Source organism: Haliotis cracherodii, unplaced genomic scaffold (genome assembly GCF_022045235.1).
Source record: "Haliotis cracherodii isolate W230 unplaced genomic scaffold, xgHalCrac1.p SCAF_3, whole genome shotgun sequence".
NCBI classification, from domain to species: Eukaryota; Metazoa; Mollusca; class Gastropoda; order Lepetellida; family Haliotidae; genus Haliotis; species Haliotis cracherodii.
In genome coordinates this window covers 11,522,758-11,545,999 of record NW_027266286.1, presented here as the reverse complement: position 1 = coordinate 11,545,999, position 23,242 = coordinate 11,522,758, and the positions used below count along the sequence as shown (strand labels likewise).

The 23,242-nt window shown below is 38.0% G+C and overlaps 1 protein-coding gene across 1 annotated transcript; it reads left to right on the top strand.

The window, feature by feature from the left end:
- LOC139476047 (organic cation transporter protein-like) lies at positions 1 to 23,022 on the top strand. The gene is made up of 10 exons (XM_071259285.1): positions 1 to 146; positions 13,832 to 14,072; positions 14,553 to 14,656; positions 17,918 to 18,072; positions 19,374 to 19,539; positions 19,893 to 20,111; positions 20,457 to 20,683; positions 21,872 to 22,053; positions 22,333 to 22,484; positions 22,908 to 23,022. The coding sequence occupies exons 1-10, from the start codon at positions 1 to 3 to the stop codon at positions 23,020 to 23,022; spliced, it is 1,707 nt and encodes a 568-aa protein (XP_071115386.1).
- Positions 23,023 to 23,242: the final 220 nt, after the last annotated feature.

Here is a 23,242-nt window from a genome sequence, read left to right as displayed (position 1 = left end):
ATGAAGTTCGACGACGTGCTGAGGCAACTGGGGGAGTTTGGGACATACCAGAAATGGCTGTATGTACTTCTGTGCCTACCAGCAATACCGGCGTCTCTCCAGGTTATACAGGCAGTTGTGTTTCTGTTTGCAGTTCCTGAACATAGGTATGTATATTGTTATATGGCAGTGTATTTTATTTTGTAACAAGCACAAAACTGTGTTACATTGTGTTGAGATTCGCTATACGCTCTGTGTTTGCATTGTGTTCAGTCAGTAATCAGTGAGTTATTTTAACAAGTTAATATTTAACGTTACATCGGCAGTATTTTAGCAATATCATGAGGAAAAGCTATACATTAATACATATATTTAAACTAAATAAAAACCTGTCATAGAAGGACAGTGCAATAACCTGAATAACACAGATTCGAGTTAAAACTAGTTAAAAGCAGAAAGAATGGGCTAACAACACAAAAATGGGCTAGAGATCACCATTAACTAAAGGAAGATCACCATACTAGGGACAATGGGGACTTACAGTGCCTTTGCTACCTGCATGGACCCTGGCAGGATTATAATCATCCCTGGCGGCAGTGTACCAGTTGGGCCAAAGATTAAAATGACGAATATACTACGTTTAAAAGCCTGGCATGCATAAAAATACATCAAATGATGTGGAACGTTCATACTCTTTGGGGGACAATAATTTTAGCCTGCTTCAACCACCCCCCCCCCCCCCCCCACCCCACCCCCACCCCACCGACCCACTACCCACCCCACCGACCCACCACCCACCCGATAGTACCGCAACCAACAATCTAAGTTATTACTTTCCTCTAACAATTTTTAAAACTCTACAGTTAGCACATCAAATTTATGAATAAGTTCTATTTCTTTTAAAAACATAGTATTAAATGAAAATTAACTTTACTAAAAAGGTCCTTGACTGTCTTTACAATGAAATATTTATCCCTTGTGATGGAAACATCAATACAGTCATCACAAGGGATACAAAATGGAGGATCCTCACCTTTCAATAAATAGTCGTGTGTATATCTACTACGGGCAATACGACATCGTCGCATAATGACCTCTTCAAATCTGGACTGTCAGCCCAAGTAGGTGTAACCGATTTCATGTAATTTATTGACAACTACTTGGGAGTTTTTTTGCATCAGATCACGAATATAAGAGCTGATTACAGGTTTATGATTTGTGTATGGGATAAGAAGAGGTGTCACAGATTTGTTGAGTGCTGCTTTTGCTGTAGCATCAGCCATTGTGTTGCCTTTTATGCCCACATAACTGGGCAACCAACAGCAAATTCATTAGATAATTCAATAATGTTGATTACAAGTGGATGTTGACATGATATGTTATGAATAGCCAGAAGGCAAGAAAGTGAATCAGATATATGATAAACTTCTTACATTTTGACAGTTTACTGATAAGCTGTTAAAATGGCATTGGCCTCTGTTGTGAAAAAAGAACTATTATTGGGTAACCTGGAGGAGATAGTCCTGGATCCAATGACGTGGCGCTGGCAACATCACCGCTATCCTTGGATCTATCTGTAAATATAGATTTGTAAGTATTATAAGTGTTTCGTAATTCATTTTTTGTTGTTGATAAATTAACTATGCAGCAAAAGAAAGTATAGGTTGGCAATTTGTAATTTTCCTAAAAACAGCGTTAACTAGTGGAAAGTGGGTATTGGAAATATGACTGAGCAGGAACAGGTACCAAAAAACACTTTCCCCGAACGCGCCACCTTTGACGGCGCTCGTGCGGTGACAAAAAAATGGTTAAAGAGGTTTCCCGCCTATGGCAAAAACTGCACGTGCAGGTTAGCTGTATAAATGCGTTCGTCTGCAGGGTATAACCACGCGTGATTAAAGCACACAAAAGAAATGCCACGACTGTCACAGGAGCACAGAGAGAGAGAGAGAGAGAGAGAGAGAGAGAGAGAGAGCCATCGGTATTGCCGAAATGGGGGCAACACAGGTCCAAATTGCCAGAAGGTTTGGTTGTACACCATTGACAGTAGCAAGGCTGATTCATTGGTACAAGCAGACAGGGAGGACACAGGACAGGCCTGACAACACCACTTGAAGACGGTCAGATGCGGCTCATTCACCTTCAAAACAGATTTGTAATGGCGACGGCGACGGCAGCAACAGCGTTGGGGCATCCCATAAGCCAACGTACAGTAACGCGACGACGTCGTGCTGCTGGAATCCGAGCGTATCATCCTTTCCGAGGAATGGTACTAACTGCTCAACATGGACGCCTGAGACTACGATGGGCGAGACAGGTACGACTGTGTCAACCATGAACTTGTAGTGTGTCTGACAATTTTTTGGTGACATTTCAGACAACGTTTGAAAATGAAATTTCTTACCCTACCATTGTTTACTTTGAGCTTACATTACCTGCGATTGCACAATTTCATTCAAACTGGGGTTGATCAATAATTTGTTACCCCTCCCTAGATTATATTATAATTCACAACCAAACCTCTTCTTGTTATTTTTTCATCAATCATGGAACTCGACCTATACTGCCAAGGTGGAGAAGGCAAAAGCTTGGGGGCGGGGGGGGGCTATATTTGCAAGACAAATTTTAGCAGCAGAAATATCAGATTGTAGTCATATTCCAAGTGGAGGGAGAACCGATGATTTTTTATTGTAGAGATTTTGGTAAAGGGGTCTAAAAACACAGTCATATGCTGGATTCGACTTATTACAACTTAATTTAGATATATACCGTGAGGATAATTTAATTCGGCGTTGTTTAAGAGATGGTTCATCAGCCTCAACGTACAGACTATCAATAGGAGAAGTTCGGAAAAATCAAAAACAGAGTCTTCGATCTTGATGATGATAGAATCCAAAAGCTTCAGAATGCTTTTGCAGGCTCCACCATAGATGATGGAGCCATAATTCAGTTTAGAGTAAATAAGTGCTTTGGAGGAGGGTTTTCTGATATCCCTCCCCACTTGGAATTTGAAACTACTTTCAGTAGGTCAAGGGCCTCCAGGCACATATATTTCAAATATTTTATGTGTGGTTTAAAGGTTAAGTGGTGATCAAAAATAATACCGAGGAACTTAGTCTCTTTTACAACTTAAATTGGAGTGCTATCTAAAAATAAATCAAGGTCTTAATGAGGTTTTTATTTCCTACAAAAATGTATACAATTTGGTTTGGATTTCAAAAATTTAAAACCATTTTCCAACGACCATTTATTTATCTTATATAGACAGGTATAATTGTCTTTCAAACGTGTGCAAGTTTTTACCACAACATGATATGCTAAAAGCATCCTCAAAATGTGATCCATCAATTGAATCGTTTAATACTTTGGAAAGATGATTTATTTTTATACTGAACAATGTAACATATTTACTACTGCCCTGTGGGACACCCTGATCCTGATTATAATGATCAGACAGGGTTGAACCCACACGAACTTCATATTGTCTGTCGGATAAAAATTTGGATATAAATTGAGGGAAACGGCCTCGCAATCCAAAGTCATGTAAGTCTTTTAAAATATGGTGCTTCCATGTGGTGTCATATGTTTTTTTCTGGATCGAAAACGATTAACACTGCATGTTGTTTGTTTATATTGGAATTCTTTACGGATGACTCGAATTGAACTAAATGTATTTAGTCAATGGTAACCACATTGAAGTTTTGTGATTAAAGGCCCGAGGTTTTCTCCCATGGTAATAAATTGTTAGCCTAGCACATGCCTACCAAGCGGAGGGGTGACTGCAATTGGAGCCTGACAGAGATCTCGGCTTGGTCATGTGGCTGTGTAGGCATGTGCCTTTTGTCATCGAATGGCACTTCTAATGTAAATTTGGTGGGGTAAAAAAAACTTCCTGACAATTGTTGAAAAATCATTCAAATAACTGTATATTGTCAATAACTACAAAATATCTACAAAACACTCTAACAATAAACTTTGTGATTTGTTTTTCTTTGACTATAGCAAATCTGCTTAAGACTTCCTGTATTTTAATGTTGAATCTTTATAACTTCTATTACATTGTTTTCATTTCTTCATTTTTATAATTTATCTTGCATGCTCACTGTATATTAATGAGACAAGATTATAACAAAATTATTTTAAAATGTCTCTTATTGAGAAATGAACAAAATAGAGCAAAATGTATGCTCATCATCAATCATTCAATCTTTGCAAAGAATAATGTTCTTCACATTCTCCCACTGAGGTCCCACATACTCCTCCCTGTCAGTCTCAGGCATCAACAGTCTTGTTGTCTCAGAGCTGAACATTTCCTGGTTATATATAGAAGATAACTTGGACATATTCCAACTATTGTAAAGTATTTTCTTAGATTAAACATATGTTTTGTCTCTTACAGACATGTCTTTCATTTATCATTATACTCTCATAATAAAATACTTGTGGTGATAGAGGTAATGGCACCAGATAGCCATCTGTATTCATTCCCCTCCAAGACAGGGCTGTGTTTACAGTCCTTGACTACACCCTTCACCCCTCCCAAAGTTCATCAATGGACTCGTCATACGTCAGAGGTTTTGAATTCCTTGAGAAATTTCAAATTACTTTTCACTTTAACTATTCATCATTGATATTTGAAAATTCTACTTATAGGCTGATTTACTCGAATACATGAAGTGAAAATTGAGTATAGATATGCCTTTCAACCATCAATATTTTCAAAGGAGCAGTCCAAGTGATGTACCATTTCAACAGCTTGAAGTCAATATTGTCATTACCATCCTTGGGTGAGTGAGTGAGTATGGTTTTAGAAATAATCCAGCAAAATCAGGGCTTAGGACACCAGCAATGGGCTTCACACATTGTACCCATGTCGGGAATCGAACCCAGGTCTTCGGCGTGACGAGCGAACGCTTTGACGACTAGGCTACTCGACCGCCCCCATCCTTGGTAGAGGTCCACTATTTATAGGGGACGTAGGTCTTTAGATTATTTCATTCCAAGTACCACTTGTATTGCATGGTTTTGCAGCAGTCATTCAAATGGGTCGATAATTGGAAGGATCAGTATGATCACGTCCAGGTTTAGGAATGGGAACAGTTATAGCATCACGCCATGAAGAAGTAAATTCTCCTGACGTCCCGATTTCATCAAATATCACCAAGAGGGTTTCTAAACAGGACTGCGGTAAATGATCTAAGAGTTGATAATGTATATTATCAGACCCTGTAGCAGTATCATGAGCTTGCCTAAGGGCAGTATTGAAGGTCATGAATGAAAAACGTTTTATTGTAATTTTCCCCATTATTTGAATTAAAACTTATGGGTTTCTTTTCTTGCTGATTTTGATATTTTTGGAATTTAGGGACATAGTGGGAGGAGGAAGAATGTTGAGCCAGAGTTTCACCAAGTTTATTTGCATTGTCAGAAGTATCAGTTAATAAGTCATTCCACTTTTTAAGGTGGTGGATACTAAATTTAGAACCCTTACCTTTAATTTTCTGAATAATATTCCATACTTTAGATATCAGCATACGTGTGAATTTATCTTTGAGACATACTTTTGCCAAGACTAAAGCTTTTTTTGTTTAAATGTAGGCTATGCTTTAGCGTTTAATATTTTAAATTTATTCAAATTGTGGACCATAGGATGGCGACAGAAATATTGTTTAGCCTTTGTGCTTGTCTTCCTAGCTAGTTTGCAATCATTGCTGAACCAACCATGGTTTACATATGTGAGGATTTGAGGAGGACTTTGGAATACATTTATCAGCTCTTTAATTAAGTTTATCGGAACAAAAATGTTTCAAAAGGTCGAGAACATCAAGAAAACCATCCAGTTTTAGTTGATTAGTGCAAAGGAGTTCATAGAAAGTTCAATTTGCCTTAGAAATTCCATGTTGATGATGGGAAACATCAGATGGTGCCACGGTTTGTAAAATGGTAGGAAAATGGTCACTTCCACAGAGGTCATTGTGGACTGACCATTCACATTCATTAAGTATATTAGAATCAACAACGGCAGAAAAGAGTAAGTGCCAGTCACAGGACAGTAGTAGATATGTGTGAGAACCATCATTAAAAATGCACAAATCATTATTTAGGAAAAAGTCCTGAAGTACTTTTCCTTTATTATTAGTCTCACTACTACCCCAAAGCAGGTTATGCCTATTTAAATCTCCAATGATAACACATTGGTTAGGTAGTTGGTCAAATAGTGCCTGAAGATCAGACTGTCGAAGAGAGTACGATGGTGATACACATAAAGTCAAAACAATATTTAATGTTATACGTACCGACTGAAGAAGATTATTGAGAGGAACAGGACTGTAAATGACGCCCCAGCTCACCATAACAGAAGATCCTCCAGTTGCTTTATTCTTGGTTTTAAATCTTGAATGAGTCGCTGAAAGTCATTAAATTGTTCCGAAGTCATTGACAATTCCATTGTATTAAGGTAGCAGAGCAACTCATGGGAGTTCAACTGGAGATTGTGAGCGGGAGGAAGAACCTTTCCGTTGAATTGGCGGAGATGAAGTGACTGCCACATCTTGAGGTTCAAAGGGGTTATGAACCTCCAGAGGGACTGTCAATGGTATAAAGGCACCTCAATTTGTTTCAGGGCCTTTGATTCTTTTTTCTTTTGTTGTTTTTATCCTTTTCTTGTCATGCTTACATTTTTCATTATTTCAGTGATAGGTTCAGGTGCAGGTTCAGGTGCAGATTCTGGCAGAGGTTCTGTAGAAAGTAGAGTTTGTGAAGCTAGAGTTTGTGTTTGTGAATTTTTGTTTGTCTCCCATAACAGGTCATGTGATCACTGCTGCAATTTGCACATTTGATGGTATCTGTGCAGTCTGTGCTATCATGGGTCTTATTGCAGTTATGACAGGATTTCACACCATGTCCAGCTGTTGGCATTTGAAACAATGGAGTGGATTTGGTATATATACATCCACCCCAATGATTAAAAACCCTGTAAGAGCAAACGTGCAAATGTAGGTATTGGTTTCAATGAAGCTGTCACTATCGTTCCTTGTGAATATCTTCACAGAAGTCAGACCCTGATTCTTCAGCTCTGTTGTAATCTCCTCCTCGGACATATCTAAAAAGTACTTTGCACGATCGCGTATAATGCCTCGACATAATTTGGTGCACAGAGACAACAATCTCCGTATTTGCAAAATGATGAGATTGTTGTCTCCGTGCACATTCCACAAGCAGGGAACCTGACCGGAGATGGGTAGCATTTGTAACATTTAGACATATACCTTCAATGGAGCGTAAATCCATACTCACTCACTCACTCACTCTAGTGGTGCTAGGGCACGATATTAAAACTTCTAAAGGTGACAGTTCCTATGTTAAGCACATTACCGTTTTAAGGGACACGGGTGCTCTTCAAAATATGTTTTTTATGGTATTTGGCCAACATTCTGAGGAGTCATCAGCGACCTCTGAGGTTTTGATGAAGGGTGTACGTTGTTCTTCTAGTGTACCTCTCGAATTTGAAGACAGTTGTGGTGTCTTGGCTGGTCAAGGTTTTTGTTGTAGCAACTCTACTTGTTAACGGTTTAGACTTGCTCACTGGGAATGCTTTGGCAGGGACAAGATGTTTGGCTGATCCCGTTGTTTGTCTTGAGCCTAGCACTTCAGAAAGTACTCAAAATCTTGAAAATGAAATTCCAGGTATGTTTCCTTCGTGTGTTGTTACACATACTATGGCTGAGGTCTTCTGATAATGATTCCAGTTATGATTTGGCTGGCACTCTCTTGACCTGTCTAATTTTTCGAGGGAGCGAGAGTAATGAACATTCTGAAAGTTTTACTGTTGAGGAACCAGTTCTTTATAGGGATCAGTTAGTAAATATACAGGGGGAGCACACACTCTTCAAAAGAAGCTGACAAGGTTCCCGTTTGCTATGATATCAAGAATAGCATTTGCATGAGGACACAGAGGAGACCAGATGTAACTGCTGACAATGAATATTGGTCTTCCATCAAATTGTTCATTCAAATTCATATCAAACATGTTTCGAGTTTGGCACATGAAACTCCATTGGCAGGTTATTTGAATGTAAACAAAACTTGTGGCAAAATTTTCTTTGGCCTAATTTGCAGAATAATGTGGCTTATTTTGCAATGTCATGTGTGTCAAATGGTTTGCAAACCGAATCAGAACATCCCAGCTGCACCTTGCGGAAATTTACAGGTCAGGTATTTATCAAGGCATTAGTAAAGTATATCACCATGGATGGTTTGCCTGAGCCAGATGAGGGCTCTCATTTCATGTCAGGTGTTTTCCAATAAGCAATGCACCAGTTAGGTATAACTCAATTGAAGTGTAATCTATATCATCCTGAATCTCCTGGAGCTTTAGAGAGGTTTCATCAGACTCTTAAGAACATGTTTAGGACTTACTATTTTGAGACTAAGATTGTAATGAAGGCATTAATTTGTTATTGTTTCCTTTGAGGGAGTCAGTTCCTTAGTCCCTAGGTTTAAGTCTTGGGAAATACTGTTCATGGACCTTTACAGCATTTTAAAGAACATTGACTTAATGATAGGTTTATTGGAGTAAGTACATTATGACAAAAAGTCTCAAGAGAGAAATTTCAATCCTGAGCCTACTTGCACAGTTACAATCGATCTTAGGTGGCTACAATCAACTTTACAATTACCATACAATTGTCCTATTCCACTTGCACAAACCGGTCTTAGCGCGATTGTAAGACGGCTTGGAATTAAGATCGCTACCTTCAATGGTGGAGGTACGAATATCTTAAACTAGACACCTGTCTACGTTTGTCTGCAAACACGCAAATCTGGCTGCGGATACAACGTGTGGAACCGGTTATGACATAAACACGTACCTCCCTCCATCGCACCTTGCACAGTTGAAAGGTCCCAATTATTTTAAGGAAACTACAACTAGAATGTTGGCATATAGATTTAGTGACATTCTTATTATGAAAATAAATATAGAAAATAATAATATGTCCAAATAACATAACAGGTAAATGTATGATCGTCATCTATTTGGGGGTGCTTTCCGTAAAATCTTAAATACATATTTATCCTTCATGTTTTAGTTTCGCTGCTTTTACAAAGGACGTTATGACAACCTTTTCAAAACACAGTAAGACGGGAGATTTCGAGAATGCATGTATGGGAAATAAGAATAATGAATAATGTTTCAAGAAAGCAGTTGTTTAATGTATATTCACTGGGTATTACTTATATATTTTTTTAAAAGTGTGAATTTTACTTTTGCTATTTATGGGATATTTTACACAAATTTCAAATGTTTCATCATTTGTATTTGTATTGGGTTCTTCTAAATTCAGATATTACAACCGATCGTGTCCGTTCCACTCGATTTTAGATTTAAAAGTATGAATTTGCACTTCGACTTGAGTTTACTTGTAGATTAATTTAATGATAAACTAACGACAAAATAATTGACAGGAATGTGACGCAAAAGAGATACAGGAGGAGCTCGGCGGTTCTACAACATTAATACACTGGGCAAGGTTGATTCTACGATACTTATACAAAGGGAAACCACTCCCATCTAGAGTATAAACTATGATTAGCTACCCTTGATTTATCTAGAAGGTCACGGACGTTAAAAATCGCTTGCAGGCGACTTAGGTTTTATCCTTCCCTTGATAAGGTATGTTGTTTCAGACTTCTTTCAGCATTAAGACGATATAGTACTTTTAGCTATCGACTCGATAGTTATGTGGTTCACTATCGCAATTAACGATATTTCTGATGTTAAATCTGTGGTGCGGTCTTCGTGTTGTTGAAGTGTCGATTCGAATCATAAAATTTAACAAAATAAAGAGGCAGTGTTTGAACGTAAATAGAGGTTATCACGCGAGTGTGTTTGGTGATGGTAAATATCCTGCATTAGGAATAAACATTGTATTTAGCGACCCTTGGCGAGCTAAATACATAGTGTTTATTCCTAATACAGGATATTTACCATCCCCAAACACACAAGCGTGATAACCTGTTTATCATACAATGTCGTTCTTTAATTCTGTGCTTTAAAATTGCTTTCCCTCTCTCACAAACATTACCAAAACATTGCGAGTTTTCCTGGAATGCGCGCATTAATATTTATTTGGTCACAGGGTAAGTGATGTGTCAGTCGGACAGTGACAGTAGCCAATATAGTTCCAACTGAAATCTGTTTCTTATCCAGTGGCGAAGCAACATATACGCAAAACAACAGTTGTTTTTAATTGCCTTTTGCGGCAATCCACCGGTCTGTCCGCTAGAGTAATTGCCCCTTGTCAAAGGGAAGCTACTCTAACCCTAGTCTATGAGACGTCACAGCCACGGTCAGACGTTGTTGACAGTCGGTCTGTCCTGTCATAACGTTAAGAAGTGTAGTCAGATGTACACACAGCGACAAAACGAAACAAGGTAACAATTCAAACATATTTCTGCCAAATCTAACTATTTTGATTTGTGGAGAAGGTTCCAAGCCGCAGAGGTCTACAAGCGCAGATATGGCTACTGATCCCGCACGGCTAGGCCTCGTGCCCTCGCAAAATTGTTTCAAAATTCATATCTCCAAAGGTGCCAAAACTTATAAAATGCCTTAGCTACGTCACAGTTAGACACTGATTTTCAGTATGTTAGACTGTTCTTTTGATAATCATAGCAATTACCCCTGTAGTTTATCCAGATTCCGAATTTGTATCTCTGACTCGATCGCCGAATGACGAGGGCGACGCCATGTTTGTTTATAAACAGTGAAAGTAGTCCTACTTGACCTTTGATATTTGCATCTCTATCCGCATATGACCCCAACGGATATCGTTTTTATCCGTTGGCTTTAAAGCAGATTATTAATGTGAAACAAGCCCTGTCTTGCAAGCCATTTTGTCAGGGACTAAAACGATCTTAGCTACTTAAGACTGGTCCGGACCAATTGTAAGTTTCGATTGTATCTTAGCCTACAATCGCTTTGTGCAAGTGGATGGCGATTGTGTCCGAAGCGTAAGATCGTGATCTTAAGGATTTACAATAATTGTAGCACTAAGATCGCTTTGTGCAAGTGGACCCTGGTGATAAAGTCGTAGTGTGTTGTAAATCCCTTGGCAGCCATTGCGTGCTAGTAGCTACCTTGGTCCGTATGTTATTGACAGAAAAGTCAGTGATACTGACACTATGATACTATGATGTATAATTGTATTAGATTGTGATACTGATGAGAATTGTGACTTTGTCAAGTTCGAAGGCATTGCTGATAATGCTATCCATAAACTAAACAATTCTGAAGTTTTAGTTAACTTGGATGCTAAGTAATGTCATTTGTTATCTGAGCAAAAGGTTCAATTGTCAGCGTTATTTCAAGAGGTTACTCACTTGTTGATAGATGTACCTGGTCATAAATATTTAGTGTGTCATGATGTAGATGGAGGTGCCGCTGTGAAACATCCCTACTGAATGAATTCAATCAAGCTTGAAGCTCTAAAGAAGGAAATTCAATATATGCTGGATAATGACATTATTGAACCAAATCATAGTGACTAGAGTTCACCTTGCATTATTGTGCCGAAGCCTGATGCTTGTTAGCGATTTTGTACTGACATGAGACGTGTTAACTCTGTTTCTAAAACTGACTCTTATCCAATACCAAGAATCAATTACTGTATTGACAGAATCGGTCAAGCCAAGTACGTAATCAAGGTGGTCCTATTGAAAGGGTATTGGCAGATTCCACTGACTGAGCACGCTAAGCTGTTATCAGACTCCAGATGAACTTTATTAATACAAATTGATACCATTTGGGCTCCAGGCACCTTCAATCGTCTCAACAAATTTCAGAGAGATTACAGAGCATACGTTGACGATGTCATCAATCATTCCATGGAGTTGGACAAACACTTTCTTCGAGAGACTCACTGAAGCCATGTTAACTGTAAATGTAGTGAAAAGTGAATGTGCACAGGCACGTGTACATTATATAGGTCATGTCATAGGCCACGGTCGGTTATAGCCCGTATCAACGAAGGTGAAATTTGTTTGGGACAGCAATTGTCAGGCTGCTTTTGAGAAAATTAAAGTTATTCTCCTGATTTCTCCTGTTCTCCAAGCACCTAACTTTGAAACATCTTTCACATTAGCAGTAGATGATAGTGACATTGGTGCTAGAGCTGTCCTGTTGCAGGAAGGTACCTCAGACTTTGATCATCCTGTTTGTTATTATACAAGAAAATTTGACAACCATCAGAAAAATTATTCGACCATTGAAAAAGAAACTCTTGTTCTTTTGTTAGCTTTGCAACATTTTGAAGTGTATTTAGGTACTACTTTGTTTTCTATTCAAGTGTACACTGATCACAATCCACAATGACTTTTCCTTAATACAGTGAAAAACCAGTGCCTGATACGCTGAAGCCTGGCTTTGCATGACTTTGATGTAGACATTAAGCATATCAAAGGCACGGACAACGTTATTGCTGATATGTTATCTCGAGTTGGATGAACGTGATCAGTTCTGACTGCAAACATGATTTGCATTTTTTGTAAACATTTCTCATTGTTATCATGTATAATGTCTATTATTATGTACTGTACTTTAAACTTTTATTAGCAAAGAAAGTTCTCACTATGTTCAAACATTCTTTCTCTGAAGGAGAGTGTTATATCGCAGGGTATTTTTTGTTTAAAAATGATTGTAATTGTGTTACATTGTTTCTGTGGAGATTCGCTTGATGCTCATTGCATTCTGGTTTTGGACAGTGATTAGTTGTCAGGAATGTAGTACTATTTAATGTAAGCAGTCGTCTTGAAGTTACTTCATTTAGATCCTGACGTGATATGCAAACGTCCGGAGTACTGTAGACTGTGATAGTGTGTTATAGAAACATGGAGAATATTCTTTGTTATGAGGGAACTATATGAAACTTTCAGTAGCTAGTTGGACGGTGTCTAAAGGGACAAGAGCATGCCTCTTGCATCTCTCAGGCATTTCATCATATCAAGACCTGATTTCGTGTGAGGGTCACTCATTGCCCATCTCGGAAGCTTGACTATCATTGCTGTTGGGTGAATATACTATTGTCACAGACTTTTACTGTCACCATTACATTTTTGTATTTGACACTGACCACTGACATACTGTCATTGAATATTGTACTCCCACTCTATTGAGTACTACCATTGTAATTGTTGTGCAGTATAACGACTTCGAAAAAAGATGTTAGTATTGTTTCTTTAATCGTCATATACCCGTAGTACAAAAAGGGTAAAAAACCTGTACATGTCAGCACCTGAGTAATGGTGATAAGACCTTTGAGTAGGCGTAGAAACCACTGATTTGAAACACGTGATAACTCTAATTGACTTAGATAGAAAGTGAAGCGTCCGTAAATTATTGCCTCGTAGACATGCAGTAATTTGCATTGATTTGTAAATTTTGTGAATTTTGTAATACATTTGTTGATTGTATTCCACTTGTTGGTTGTTTGTTGGTTTCTCCCATTGCCCTCTTACGTTCAGATTTCTCCGTTAACAATTTGTTACAATTTGGAAATCGACATGTAACAATATACTTTACTGTTGATACTAATTTCTCTTTAAACGCCCCAACACGTCATAATATTGTACAATTATATGCTAATGCTTAAATCAAAATCGGATATAACTATTTCAATAAGGTAGTAATACTGCGTATTTTCGTCATAGTACCCTGTATTATGTTTCGTATTTTTTCTGATCATGGTTGATAAAAACATGTATATGTTATATATGTATGCCCCAAATTTGATTCCTGACATGCCACCGTAAAAACGCTGTACGTTTACGTTTACTATGTTATTTCCAATGGCAGGTGCGCTATTCCAGGATTTGCCAATGACACCTACGAAATTCAGAATGACTTTCACAAACAACTCATAAACCGCTCCATTCCCATGACATCTGGTTACTACGGTGAGGAAAAGTATTCTCGCTGTCAACTGTATCTACAAACCAATGCCTCCAATGTTTGGTTGTCAACGAGAAATATCACAGAACCGTGTCATGCCTGGGTGTACGATCAATCACAGTTCATATCCACGGTTTCAGAGACGGTGAGTTGTAAACAAATAAGCAAACTTCAGATTATTAACATTCAGGTGGTTTCATTTGGAATCTAATATCATTACAACAATATTTACATAAATCTATCAGAAAAAATATGAAACCCGCATTTCTTCGAAAGATATAAGACATAAGTGCAATTTATATATCCGACATATTGTGACATGACCTGAAATGAAATTGGTTTCATCAATGTGTGCAAGAGTATTACACTTCCGTGTATGGCTGCTTCAACCCGTGTATGGCTGCTTCAACTCGTCAGGACTATTCGATATTTTTTGTACTAGCCTACTGAGATATCATGTCTCAGTTTAACATGGACTCCTCACTCAGACACATAATACTGACTCCAACATGATACTGACTCCGAGCCATTTATTAAACCCTTGACAAGGTCCATTAACTAATCACGAACTTATTCCAAAAATTTAACGCATCTTCTACGGCCGATTGAACTGTATCTTTTCCAGATGGATTTTGTTTGCGAGAAACAGTCCTACGTGAGTCATGCCAAGATGCTGGCTATGTTTGGTCATTTGGTTGGTGGTGTCATCGTCGGACCATTGTCAGACATGTGAGTACCCAGGACGAGGAATCGCCGACATTAGAGATCTCTAACAATGCATGTCTTTGCAATGAGATCATCTCCTACTCAGAAACTCAGAAACTCATACGAAGCTGAAACAGTGACACTTCACATGCATCTTCCTACCAGTGACAACACACAAATGGTTTTAAAAATGGAATCCACGTCATTCATATTGCTAAAACCTATTTATGACCATCACTCAGCCAATTTTATTCAAAACGAGTTGCAAACATTATATCATCAGTGAAGCTGATGATGACCTAATGTGTTTTAGAGTTTCAAAAAAACTTTCAATAATTAAGGCCAGCTTTATTAATCATCATGTAACTTGCAGTCTCTTGCAGCTACAAACAATCAAAATACCTTTCAGTTAAACTTGTGTTTGGTGAAAAATTAATTTCAGAAGTAAACATAGACATGACGATCCGGGTTAGAATTGATCTTCAGCACCTCTTGCTTGTCGTAATAGGCGACCAAAGGGACCGGGTGGTCAGGCTCTCTTAGTTGGGTGATGCATGTCATCGTATGCAAAGATGGCTGTGCATGATGTCAATCACTGGAATTCGCTGGTTCAGACTCGATTATATACATACCGGCGTCAAAAAGTTGAAATAATGCTGAGTGCGACGTTAAACAACAATAATAAACAAGCAGAAATACTTAAGAACCATAAGATCCAACCAATCATGGAGATGGCGGAGCAGGTAGACTGGTTACTTATGTAATGTAAGGCTGTTTGTTTTGTCTGAAAATGATTATTGTTTGATTACTGTTCATTTATAAAATATAGAAGTAACACCTATGGTTTATGCTTTATGAGTCATGATTAACGATCTTAGCGATTTGATGCTCATTAATTCTAACATATATGTATTTTACAGTTTGAAAACTTATAATACCTTCGTTACTGAGGATATTATTTATTATAACCTATTATAGCTAAAATGGATTATCATAAAATCACTATCACAACATTTTTTTTCTTATGTTTGTAATGTACCAGGGAAGAGTGAGTGAGAGAGTTGCGTTTAACGCTGCTTTTAACAGTATTCCTGTCATATCACGGCGTGCCAGCTTAATGTGGGAAGAAAGCCCGAAGTGATGCAGGTCTCAGACGTTTACCGCTTCGGTGAAACCCACGACCACGGGTATGGTGCTGACAAACCTAGAAACATATCTGAGCGAACCGGGATTCGAACCCACAATAATAGGTTTCTGGCGTGCCCAAGGGTCGCAACTCTGCACAGCGAATTGCGGCGCCTTAGACGACTGGGCCACCCGTACGCCCGTAAAAGGAAGGACAAAGGACAAACAATATAACATTGACTATTTAGGTAGTAGTGTTCTTCAGCTAGTTCAGCTTGTATGCGACAGGTGCATAACTGAATTGGCTTGCATGTGTAGTGAGTGAGTGAGTGAGTGAGTGAGTGAAGTAAAATGTATTGTCACATCAGGAGTATTTCAGCCATATCTTGAAATGTTATAAATCATTAAAAGTATATAAGAGTCATGCACATTCCAAATTACATTTTTATCTGTATACATAATGCTAGACATAAACATGACGCAGGAGTGATAACAACCAGACATTATTCATAATACACATGGAAATGTTTCATAACATATCCTGGATATCCCTGCTTGAACAAAGAACCAAAGCTATATTCGGTACAACTGTTTGTATCTGCAGCTCCAGATAGAAGGGAAACGGATCAAAGGTCACATGATCCATTAGGTAATTCCATTGCAGAAGCATACTTGTGTTGGATATAAATACTGAAGACAGTTTGATTTAAAGATTTAGCTGCATTGACTTATAAACCATTCACATTTTCCTTTTTTATAGTAGAACCATTCTTATTCGATGGTTAAAACAATGAAGTTATCGCTAAATATACATTCATATTAATTATTATAACTGTTCTTCCTACATTGGACATATTCGACGTCAAATCTACATGTGTAACAAGGCCGACAAAATAATTATTTGGGCAAAGAACTCAATACAAGCTGTGGCCGAAACCAATGACAATCATTTGTCAATGTTAATCTCATATACTTAATTCATCAGATAATTTGTTTTTCTTCAATCTACTGACCTTATCATATGAAATCATCTTTCAAGTTTAAGTGATTAATGATTTATTGACGTAAAGGGGGACCTGGCCCATTAGATATACATAGGAAAGTGTTAGTACATTCAGATAAAGCGCAGAGTATCAACTAGTATAGGATACAACACACATCATGCTGTTAAATAATTAATTATAATATGCATAAATAATGCAATCAACAATTATGCACATTATTAACATTTCCTTAAATAAACTGCTACAGTAATTAATTTTCAATACGTCAGATTTTCTATATAACAACAGTGGAAGCGTTGCATTGCTGGGAATTGGGCAATAGTACTTGAGAAGATTAGAATTCCTTAAATAAGAATAAAAAGCAAAACTAGATTGTATCTCAAATGGAGCTACAGCTACTGGGGTATTGCTGGAGGTAAAAAGGGAAGTTGATTATTGGAGAGTTGAAGTCATCCCTCTCGTCGTACAGTCTTCCGGAGAGTTTGAAAGTGCGTCTGGACATTTTTTCATAGATGTAGATATGAAACAGTTGGGATTCTCGCCTAACTGCCATTTCCTCAAGTTCAACATATATGTTATCAATGAAGTCCAGCATTTCACATGTTGAAGACCATATGTTCATGAAAACAACTTCCATGTACAATATCATTGCCAGCCATCTACCTGAACAAAGTTCACAAGTACGATCTGCAGGACTCGCCTGCAATTCCATCGCTTCACAAATTTTTAATGATATATGCATGTCATGTACCTTGATTAATGCATGCAATGTACCTTAACGTAGTAATGCATTATACCTTGATGGCTTATTATGTGACTATTATAACCCATAGAGCCTATAAAACACAATAAAAGTCTTTTCATTTATTTATTTTATATTTATGAGGTGTCTGCCAAATTGGATAAGATTAAAAAGATTAAAATTTTATCACTTGGATAACAACAAGCCTTGGAGAGTGGGACAACTCAACCGTGGCATTTGTGATTTTAAGGTATCTGACAAATGGGAGTTTCTCAAAGAACTTGAAATGACATTTGCTTTCACTTGTAACCAATTGTCTTCAACCTCTGAATATATGGATGTAACTATACCTAGGGCCATAACGTTTGAGCCATTATTGAGAGTGCTGTTTCTGTTATGTTTTGTTTTCTCCAGGTTTGGAAGACGACCGATAATAATCACCACCATGTTCGTAATGGTGCTGTGCAGCATCTGTCTGGTGTGGTCCAACTCAGCCCCTGTGGTCCTCTTCCTTGAATTCGTCATCCACGCCTGCACCGTGAGCAGATATGTCGCATGCTTTGTATTTGGTAAGCCTTTGAGTTAATTTCATTGCCTATATTGATTCAAAGTATCACCTTGTTCTTTTGTGAATTTATGTCATATAAAAGTATATGTACTATAACAGAGAGAGCGACCGAGGATAATCTATTGGCATTCTCTTTGGCAGTGATGTTCGGTCTTGTGGTTGGTGCCTGGGCAAAGAAAAAAACAAGTTATGTAACATATTGAAGGATACTATATTTAAAAACAATTGATGACACATATTTGAGCATAACAATATCATTAATACAGTTTAAAACACGGGCCACCATTAACCAAAGCTAGGCCACCTCGGTGGGGATCATGGGGACTTACAGTACCTCTGCTTCCTGTATGATACCCAGCAGGGCAAACAGGCTGCCCAATTTGGTGGTCTTTTACGAATCTGATATGAACCCATGTGACGTCTTAGTACAGCTGTTCCTAAAGGAAAGCAGACATGCCCTGAACAGTTTCTTGCTGACGTAATGTGTTTGGTTCTTGCACAAATGTTAAGGAAACAGTACTTTATCAGTGTCAGTGTATAGTTCTACAGAATTGGACCCAGTGGCATTGAAAGTACCTGTGTGAGTTGTCTTGGGCAAGCCTTGTATGGGCTTCAAGCAAAATTTCCACAGCAATTATTTCATCTTTTCTCAAATTGGACCACTGTCCACAGCCAAAAACGAAACTTGTTTAAGGCACCATGATGATAAATTTTGCGCTCAGAGGAAGATTGTTTATCCCTTTATTTCAAAGCCTGCCCTCTGCAGAGACATAACAGTGGATTTCGTTATTGAGCATGTAATGATGGCCCTGTACATGCTGCTGAAGAGATCCCATAGAGATATGTTGATGTAACTTCCACAGGATTCTGGTGTGCCATTCCTTTTTGAAAGCTTTCCAAATGTCTAAGAATGCCACTTTGATTTCCTTCCCTCTTTGGTTTCATTCCCTCTTTCCAGAAAAAAGTTGCTTCGTGTCATGGACCAAGAACGAGGCGTGGCAAGAAAAGCCCTTGTAAAATCCACACTGTTTGTTTGTTCTTCAACGTCGCACTAAGCAATATTCTAGCTACATGACGGCAGTCGGTAAACAATCGCGGCTGGGCCAGACAATCCAGTGACTGACATCATGATACGATGACATGTTGTCTTACAAGTCATTGAGTCTGACCACATGATCCCGTCAGTCGCCCCTCAGAAGAGTAGTCGCCTTTCATGGCAAACAGCAAACAATCAAACAAAAGAAACAAAACACAGTCAGTGCAAACATTAATCTGTTATAATACTTGATGTTCATGGAACAGGCATGGAGATAGTCGGTCCCTCTAAGCGTATGTGGGCAGGTGTTGCCATGAACCTCTTCTGGAGTGCGGGGAACATAATGACAGCTCTAGCGGCTTATCTATTCAGGGACTGGAAGACTCGACAGCTGATTGTCAGTGTCCCGGCGGTTGTCTTTGCCTATTTATTGTAAGTATTGAAATTTGGTGTACATTCACATGAATCACATACATAAAGAGAGAAAGTATGCAATGTTTATGTAACTTTGCAGTGATACCTCATCGGAATAATATTGACGTAAACAAACAAAATATGATGTATCTTTTCCATTTTTTGTACATGAACGAATAACAATAACTTAAGTTTCTAACGTATATCTATTTTACTAAATATGAACATAAACGTTAGCTTCACTACTTTTTATTAATACTTAATTGGTAACTGACATATATTGTGCATTTACAAGTATTACGAGTTGTTCCTAACTTCATAACCTCTGTCCATTTAGTTCTGAAAACCAGGTTTATATTTTTTCATCACAGTTTTATCCCAGAGTCTCCAAGATGGCTTCTGAAACATGGCAAACGAGAAGAAGCTAAAGGGGTAGTTGCAAATATTGCGAAAACGAACAAAGTACAATTAGATCCACAAATACTTGATGAGGTCGATATCCAAATGGAAGAGGTGATTCAAGAACCATTCTGGAATATTTTGAAGTCATCTGTGATGATTCGCCGACTGATGATCATCTGCTATATTTGGTACCTAAAATTCAGTTCCTAAAACATTAGTTCTGATCATAGGTTATACATCACCTTACATGAAAACTAGTTTAAAAATAAAAGAAACACACAAGTAAAAGCAATTCAGCCAGTACAGACAATAAGCACAATCATAGAATGTGACCATAAGTGAAGGGTACTGTTTGCTAGTGTTTGAAGAGATTGTTAATAGTTAATACATTCCATTTGGATATGTTTTATATGACGTTAAACGTAAACATCTGTGTTTCTCTGTGTGTGCGAGTGAGCGAAAATCCTGTAAATGTGGTACTAATATAGCGACAAAAGTTAATAGAAAAAAGATAGCTGTCATTGTTCTTGCAGGTTTGCAGTTGGAATGGGTTTCTATGGCCTCACCATGAACGTCACCAACCTTTCTGGTAGCATCTACCTCAACTTCCTCTTGTTCATCATCACAGAGGCTGTTGCATACATTTCCTGTTTTTTCCTAATGGATCGCATTGGTCGCAAGTTGCTGCTATGTATATCTTTGTCGCTTACAGGAGCAGCTTGCATTCTTCCTTTGGTTGCAGTGCTAGTTTCAGATACACGTAAGTGTCATTACCAAATATTACAAACGTGTTTATAAGCGTATGCATTAATAATGGACCTAAATTTAAGGTGTTATTTTGAAGAAAGCACATATATGCACATGCATTGAACGAATTTATACAAGACGTACGAAGGAAACATATTCATCGTTTAACATGTTATCTATTTCGTCCATCACGAGGTAAGGGAATATACATTTATATAATACTTTATTGCCACATACAAGGCCTTCCTTGGTTGTGCCTTTATCGGCGCACTCAGAAATATTCCAGCTATATGACGGTGGTTTGTAAATAATCGACTCAATACAGTGTTTGACATCATGAACATGTCATGCATGGTGAGGTGAAATGGTGTTGACATCGCTTCCAGGATTCTTACACACACACATGCACATATAAGTACACTGATTCGGAGGCGACCAGTCCTTGTTTTGCGCTGCGCCAGACAGCATAACAACAAGTACAATCTTTTAACGTATATTGTTATGACGCATCGGTACTCTCAACTATAAGCTGGACACTAAAACCTGAATACATGTACATTCCTCTTTTGCTGAGAGATATATTGCAGGGCCATGCAAACAAAACACCAAATCTCTGCCTCATACCTTAACTATATAATCCATCAAAGAAGGAGTTTCTTATGTTAAAAGAAAACATGTGAGACAAGTGTTACTAGCCCTTGTGGATTACCAATATCCGAATTTTTGCAATATCGGAAAGGAACCAACTTCAATCTGTCAAAATATTTAATGTTACCAATCTGTACACCACATTCATACACGACACACTTAAGGACAAAACGTCATTCCTTGATGCATTTGGAATTAGCAACTGAAGGTGACAATAAATATACATATATTTGCATTTCTATCTTCAAGGTTAGGACAGTTTGTCAAAAATAGACGCAATTGAGTTCTAGTCAGAAACAAAACATACGTATGAAGTGCTGAACTTTCTCATTGATAACATCAATGTGAAAATTGGGGATAGGACATTTAGACAAAATTGCACTCACCTCCCTGTCGACATGTTAAATTATGGTTATGAATCGTAATTTCTTCTCGGTTGGCAAAATATAAAAGGAGAAGTGTAAATGAAGCTTCAGGTGTATCGATGATCTGATATTGTTCAACATAAATGAGGTCATATTGCTAATTCCACTCAACTGTTTCACTCCATTAGCGGACAAATTGGTCATCAACATCCTCGCCATTATCGGAAACACGTGTGCCTCTGCAGCCATATGTGCCATCTTCACCGTCACAGCTGAGCTCATGCCGACCACATCTAGGACATTTGGCATGTCTCTGAGTTCCTTGTCTGGTCGAGCTGGAAGTCTAGTTTCTCCCTACATTGTTGACTTGGTGAGGTTAAGAAAATCATTTTGACTGTACACATTTCCTATTTATTTTTAAGGTCCAAAAAATGAATTATAGCCCCAGGTGTTTCATAACTTTTCCAATAGGAGTAACATGGGTACCTCTTCAACAGCAATGAATTGGGGGACCCTGGCTTAATAATGTAATACTGGGGAACCGTGGACAACATAATGATCATCTGTAGATAAACAAAGGCCCGTACTTCATAATTTGTTTTCCGTCATCATATGACCAAGAATAGTCACAAATATACACACATTTCAGACGATGTACATATCCGGACGTTTCAGCCAGATTCTCCCTATGTTGATATTTGGGGGTATCAGCATTCTGGCGGCCCTCTTGGCTCTTCTTCTCCCGGAAACGCTGTACAAGAATCTACCGGAAACCATCAAGGAAGCTGAGATACTCGGAACGTAAGTAGTACTATCACTTCAGTCTTTGTGTCAGGGACATAGCAGACACAATCTAAGGTGTGGGTTATTAGTCAAATTGCGGTTTCAGTTATGTGAATTGTTGCTTTGTTTTGGTAAGTCTGTCATTTATCTGGGTTTAATGAAATAGTGTAAAACATTGAGTTTGGATTAGCATTTAATCATATATATGTAATCATATATGTAACGGATGCAAACGGATCACAGTGAAAATGTATTTGTAAACCGTAATTGTGTAAATGAGACATAAACATAATTACAACTTGCTTCCATTTGTATATCAAAATATAATCACGATAGTTAAATTGAATTGAGATTGTCCGAAAGAGATGCAAATATAATGTATTATGAACATGTATCCAACTGAAATATTTATTTGTGAAGCTCCAGATTCGTTGCTTTCAGGAACGCGTTTGACGAGGACGCTACAGGTGCATCTCCTACGCATGTTGAGCTGATTCCACTTGAGTGTTTGAGAGAAGACGCACCTGAAGATTCTAACAATGTCCTACTTGCGTAAAAACAAATACTCTGGAATTATTTACATGGTCATTTTAAACTAATGATGAAAGTCAATACCACGTAATGAACATATCAGAGAATAATTAGTAGAAATACCTACTGTGTATTCAGTTTGGAGATATCGAGCGAAGTTTCGATACCTATACGTATATCACAGGACCAAAGGCCGGATTTTTCAACATCGAAACAAACGCAAATACAGTAGGAAATGTGTTCTA